This window comes from Natrix helvetica, assembly GCF_964273705.1.
Source record: "Natrix helvetica genome assembly, chromosome: 2".
Classification (NCBI taxonomy): Eukaryota; Metazoa; Chordata; class Lepidosauria; order Squamata; family Natricidae; genus Natrix; species Natrix helvetica.
Genome location: NC_138552.1, coordinates 169418705 through 169424854, shown reverse-complemented (window position 1 = coordinate 169424854; position 6150 = coordinate 169418705). Strand labels below are relative to the sequence as shown.

The following is a 6150-nucleotide window of genomic DNA, read 5'->3' as shown; positions in this document are numbered from 1 at the left end:
GAATTGGAAGGGACCTTGGAGGTCATCTAGCCCAACCCCCCCTACACCAGCATAGCTGACTGGAGAATTCTGGGAGTTGAAGTCCACAAGTCTTAAAGTTGCCAAGTTTGGGGAGCCCTGCCCCACACCATTTCTGACAGGTGGCAGTCCAGTCTCTTCTTGAAAGGTTCCAATGATGAGGAGGGCAGGGCAACCGGGTTTCAAAGGAGAGGGGAATAGGCAGGACTGGCGAAAATCCCGACGACCTAGTTCAACCCTCTCTCCGTAAGGGCGATTAAAGAGACTTGTCTTCCAAATGCTCTCGGGAGGAGGACCAAGCGCCTTTCCTCTCGAAGGGCAGCCGGCGGGCGAGCGAGCGAAAGGAGAGACGATTTGCCACAATGAAAAAGGAGGGGGTGTTATTTACCCCCCTCCCTCCCGGAACGTCGTTCTCGAGGAGGGGGCGCCCTGTCGAGATGTGCGCGTGCCTGTGTAATTGACGTGGGGGGGGGGGAGGGAAGCGGATGGAACGCTGGGAGCGTGACGTGTCCCTCTGGCCGCCGCCCTCCCTGCTCAAGCTATATAAAGGACGCAGCTCACCCCGTCGGTCTTTTTCGCTACGGGTTTGCCGCTGCTTCGGAGGTGAGTGCTGCTCCACGCGCGCGAGGCCTAGCCGCGTTTAGACCTGTAGGCGGTGGCGGGGTGGAAGGCCCGAGGACCGCTTGAGGCGCACGTGCTCCCGAGCCGGAGCCCGCATGGGGTTCGGGAGACGGAAGGCGCAGCCACGCACGTTTCGCCTGCGAGGGGGGAGGGGATCCACGCGTGTGTCTCAACGCGTCACTGCCCCCCCTCCTTACCCCTCCCCCCCTCCGGATTAGGCGCAACAGGTCTGCCGCGAGGGTTTCGGTTACAAATCCGGACGGGCCCATTCATGCCTTCGGGCCGGAGCGACAAGGGGTTTATGAGGGAAAGATTGGGAGCGTCCGCCGGATCCTCGGCGGGAAACGTGGCTCCGGCGGAACGGGCCCGACTGCACTCGTGGGGCGGTGTGGGGGGAGCCTTCAGCTTTGGCCTCGAGCCGGGAGGGTTCTTCGCTGGGATCCATCCCTGCGCCCGCTTTCCGCTTTACACAAAAAAAAAATGGCCGCTCTCAGCGGCGGTGGCGGCTGCTTGCCGCTACCGTCACAAAATGGAGGACGCGGGCGGGCCGGCGGGGCGGGGCGCGCCAACAAGTGTCTCTCCCCCCCCCCCAAACCACCTCCGCGGCTCGTGCTCGCCTGGCCCCCGACACAAAGGAGCCGCTCGGCCTTTGCCTTCCTCCTCAAGCCTGGGATGCCCCTGGCGGCAGCCTGGAAGCGCTGGAGCCTCCCCGAGTCGAGTCCCAGTTGTCTCCGTGACCCTCGCCGCCCTGAAGAGGGGTGGAGCCGAGGAGCTCGAGGCAGGCCTTGGGCCTAGTCTCGGCCTTGCAGCTCCGGAAGGGAGGGATTCATCTCCCTGGCCGTCCTTCCATGCCTTGATTTACTTCGTTACCAGAGAATTTTAAGTGATTTTTTTTCCTCTTCCATTGAAAAAAGTCTTAATTTTATTTATTTTATTTTTGGCCTTGTGTACTTTATCCCCGTAAAGGACCTTTATTGGAGCTGACGGAAAAGCCTATCTTAACCACCCAACATGGGAAAGGAAAAGACCCATATCAACATTGTTGTCATCGGACACGTCGATTCTGGCAAGTCCACCACCACTGGTCATCTTATTTACAAATGCGGTGGGATTGACAAGAGAACCATTGAGAAGTTTGAGAAGGAAGCTGCTGAGGTGAGTTGGTGGCCTGAAGAACTGTTGGTTTATCTTGTTTTTATATGTAAGGTGCTTGACTTAAAAGTAATTTGCTTTATTTTAGGTATTGCTGCTGAAACCTTATTTAGCATTCTATCTTAATGTACATTACTGTACATGTACGTTAGTAATGTAAGTTACATAGTGTGGATTTTATAGATTTTAAGAGAAAGGGATAAATTATATAAGCAAAATGTATGGGAGAAGTGTAACTAGAAAGGTAATTGTTATATAGGTATATCATTGTACTTAGTAAATGTAATGTTACAAGTTGATTAAAAGTATGCATTTAAGTGGATATCTTAACATATTGGCAGATGCAAGGGACTGGATTAGCACTGTCAAGGAGTTAAGTAAGTGAGAGATACTTTGAATTCCTCACTAGTTGTGCCAGTTGCTTGATCTTCTAAACATAGATTGTGTTTCAGAGCATTAGTGCATGCTTCCTTTAAAAGAGCACAGCAGTCTTGCAACATTTCGTACTTTGTGTAAAAAAAAATTTTTCTTAATAGATGGGTAAAGGCTCCTTCAAGTATGCATGGGTATTGGATAAGCTGAAGGCAGAACGTGAACGTGGTATCACTATTGATATTTCACTCTGGAAATTTGAAACCAGCAAGTATTATGTCACTATCATTGATGCTCCTGGACACAGAGATTTCATCAAAAACATGATTACTGGTACATCCCAGGTGAGAATTAATGTGAACTTTGTCATATACAATATTAATTACTTAAAATTATTATTGTATGTTAGAAATAGTGAAGTTAATGACATATTTTCTTGCCTCTCCCAAAGGCTGACTGTGCTGTCCTTATTGTTGCTGCTGGTGTTGGTGAATTTGAAGCCGGTATTTCCAAGAATGGACAAACCCGTGAGCATGCCCTTCTGGCTTACACACTGGGTGTAAAACAACTCATTGTTGGGGTCAACAAGATGGATTCCACTGAACCACCTTACAGCCAGAAGAGATATGAGGAAATTGTCAAAGAAGTTGGCACATACATAAAGAAAATCGGCTACAATCCAGATACAGTGGCATTTGTGCCAATTTCTGGCTGGAATGGAGATAACATGTTGGAGCCTAGCTCTAATGTAAGTAATTATTGATAGGGTTTTTTTTTGTCTGCAGTCATATCACAAAGTATTGCAATCAATGAATTGTTGTGTTTTTTTCCCCTTTCTAGATGCCCTGGTTCAAAGGGTGGAAGGTGACTCGTAAAGATGGTGGCGCTAGTGGAACTACACTGCTGGAAGCTCTGGACTCTATCTTGCCACCAACTCGTCCAACTGACAAACCTCTACGCTTGCCACTTCAGGATGTCTACAAAATTGGTGGTAAGTATTACAACACAATATAGCAAATAACTATTTGAAAAAGCTTATTAAGGATGTATATTTACATTTACAATCCTGGCTAGAGAAATTGTATTTCTTCATTTAAGGGATTGGTACCGTTCCAGTCGGTCGTGTGGAAACTGGCATTCTAAAACCAGGCATGGTGGTGACATTTGCTCCAGTTAATGTTACAACTGAAGTAAAATCTGTGGAGATGCATCATGAGGCCCTAAGTGAAGCTCTTCCTGGTGACAATGTTGGCTTCAATGTAAAGAACGTATCTGTAAAAGATGTCCGTCGTGGTAATGTTGCTGGAGATAGCAAAAATGATCCACCAATGGAAGCAGCTGGATTCACAGCACAGGTAACCTGGCAGAAGTTTTAGTGTGTCAGTGATTGTAAATTCCACAGATAGGGCAGTATGATTCACTCAAATCTATTCTCATAGGTTATCATCCTGAACCACCCAGGCCAAATCAATGCTGGCTATGCCCCTGTTCTGGATTGTCACACTGCTCATATTGCTTGCAAGTTTGCTGAGCTGAAGGAAAAAATTGATCGTCGTTCTGGTAAGAAGTTGGAAGATTGTCCAAAGTTCCTCAAATCTGGAGATGCTGCCATAGTTGACATGATTCCAGGCAAGCCTATGTGTGTTGAGAGCTTTTCTGACTATCCTCCTCTGGGTAAGTGTTATTTATTAGAAGTATCTATCATTGTTGTGCTGATATTGTTACTGTTAGGTCAAGGTATAATGAAACTTCGATTTACCAGATCTTGGGGTAGTGGATGCTACATATAGCAGATAAAATCCTTTTCAGGCAGTCAAAATTCAGCCGCTTAGCAACTGCTGTGCATTTATGTATTTAGTGTTCTGGAGTCATGTGGTCTCACTCAATTGTTATTTGAGTCTGGCTTCCGCACTTTGCTTTTTAGGTCACAAAAGATGAGATCACATGACTCCAGGCCACTAAATGCAGCAGTTCTTAAACTGCAGTGATTCACTTAACTGGCAAAAAGAGTCATAAAATAGAGCAAAACTTAACTGTTTCTTAGCAACAGAAATGTTGAGCTCAGTTGATTGTAAGTTGAGGACTACCTGTAATATGTCCCTACACAATGTCGATGACAAATCACTAAAATATACTCCAATTCACCAGACATTATCAAATGATGGGTGTGCTATGTCCTATGCAAGAAACTTCATATTAAATTTACTTTTTGCTTAAAGTAAAATATGTTGCAATGTCTTGTTTACTGAAGGAGTTAAATTGTGTTAATGGTGCTATAAGGCGAAGTGTTTTTAACCAGATGTATTGGGTTGCACTGCTGTTAAAATACCACGTTAATTACAACCTCATTTTCTCCTGGTAGTGGAGGATCTGAATTGGGAAGAAAGGAAATTGCTGGATCTATATTCCTGTACTTTGAAAGTTCTAATTCCTTTTTTCTCCCCCATTAGGTCGTTTTGCTGTGCGTGACATGAGACAGACCGTGGCTGTTGGTGTCATCAAGGCTGTTGATAAAAAAGCAGCTGGTGCTGGCAAGGTCACAAAGTCTGCCCAGAAGGCTCAGAAGGCTAAATGAAAATTCTGTACAACTGCCACCTCAGTCTTAATCAGTGGTGGAAGCATGGTCTCAGAACTTTTTGTCTCAATTGGCCATTTAAGTTTAATAGTAAAAGACTGGTTAATAATTACAATGCATCGTAAAAGCTTCAGAAGGAAAGGAATGTTTGTGGACCATTTGTTTTGTGGCAGTTTCTAAGTTATTAGTTTTTAAAATCGGTAATCTTTTTTTTTAAATGGAAACAACTTGACCAAAATCTGTCACACATTTTGAGACCATTAAAATCAAAAGTTTAATGCAAAGTCTCTGTGTTCTTTGGGGCTATTGGATACACTTTGATATTAAAAAAAAACGTGCTTTGCAGAGCAGTATGGTAGCTGAAAGAAAGTATACCTCGTTGATTTGGGGAACATGATTGTTTGCAAAAGTATTGCAGCACAGTCTTAAGCGTGATCTTAGTTTTGTGCCAACATCTAAGAATTAGAAAATAAAGGAGTTAAAGCTCAAGTATATTGAAGGTACAATATAACGTTTGTAGATTCAATTTTCATGTTTAATATTCAAAAGCACATGTAGGCAGTGACTTCCGTGTTTCCGTGCTATTAGTATAGGTTAGCGTTTGATCTTTTTAAATGGAATTTTCATTGGAGCATAGTGTGATCATGTTGCAGGTTATGATACAGAAATTCACCTGATAGAGTATTTCTCAAGCTAATTGCTGCAAGTTAATGGGTGTTAAATCAACTAAAAGATCAAATGCTGTTTTTCTGCTTTATAAGAAAATTCTGAGACTAATGTTTTCCAAGATGGCTATACTTCATCTTCAGTATAATTCTCAAATGAAATTACACCCTTCAAAAAATCATGACCAGTTAAATATTTAAAGTTTTGTTTAAAAGCAATATTGTGCTGAGACTAATCTATATTCAGGTTCTAGATGTTATGCCAAAATTGGTAGTTTAAGTCCTATAGTAAATGGAGTCAGTAGTGCCATTTCCTTAGAATAGATCTGGTATTTTAATAGTCCTATCAGCAGAAGACATTGCTATGCACCATTTCGGCTTCAGAATTTTCATTTTCATTTGTGGTATCCTACAGAGATGTCAATTAAAAAATATTGTAGCTTTCGTAGAGCTTAATAAAGGACAATAGAGTTTTATATTAACATACGTGAACTGTTGGCTATTTTTACCTATACAGCACAAGGTGTAACATGCAGAATAACAAGCTTTTCTATCCTTAAAATACTTGGTTCCTTTCAAAACGCATTGTGCTCCTGTTACAGCTGAGTATTTTTAAAGAATTCATGGTGAGAGTGAAGCATTGCTCTTTTTAAAATGAGAACTAAAAGCTGAGTTTTAAAGTTTGGATTGTACCTTCAGTTTCTCTCCCTGTCTGACTACTGTAACTGCTAGATAAATGTAGCAGTG

The 6150-nt window shown here is 43.4% G+C and overlaps 1 protein-coding gene across 1 annotated transcript; it reads left to right on the top strand.

Moving 5' to 3' along the window:
• Nucleotides 1-490: 490 nt before the first annotated feature.
• EEF1A1 (eukaryotic translation elongation factor 1 alpha 1) lies at nucleotides 491-5022 on the top strand. Its single transcript, XM_081940593.1, has 8 exons — nucleotides 491-621; nucleotides 1606-1794; nucleotides 2328-2507; nucleotides 2615-2911; nucleotides 3004-3154; nucleotides 3262-3518; nucleotides 3603-3837; nucleotides 4614-5022. The coding sequence occupies exons 2-8, from the start codon at nucleotides 1651-1653 to the stop codon at nucleotides 4736-4738; spliced, it is 1389 nt and encodes a 462-aa protein (XP_081796719.1). The 5' UTR covers nucleotides 491-621; nucleotides 1606-1650; the 3' UTR covers nucleotides 4739-5022.
• Nucleotides 5023-6150: the final 1128 nt, after the last annotated feature.

Bases quoted from the DNA above. Each gene is read 5' to 3' on its own strand.
- EEF1A1 (XM_081940593.1), top strand. From the start codon at position 1,651: ATGGGAAAGGAAAAGACCCATATCAACATTGTTGTCATCGGACACGTC. The intron at 1,795-2,327 runs GTGAGTTGGTGG...TTTTCTTAATAG, and splicing joins TTGAGAAGGAAGCTGCTGAG to ATGGGTAAAGGCTCCTTCAA. The intron at 3,838-4,613 runs GTAAGTGTTATT...CTCCCCCATTAG, and splicing joins TTCTGACTATCCTCCTCTGG to GTCGTTTTGCTGTGCGTGAC.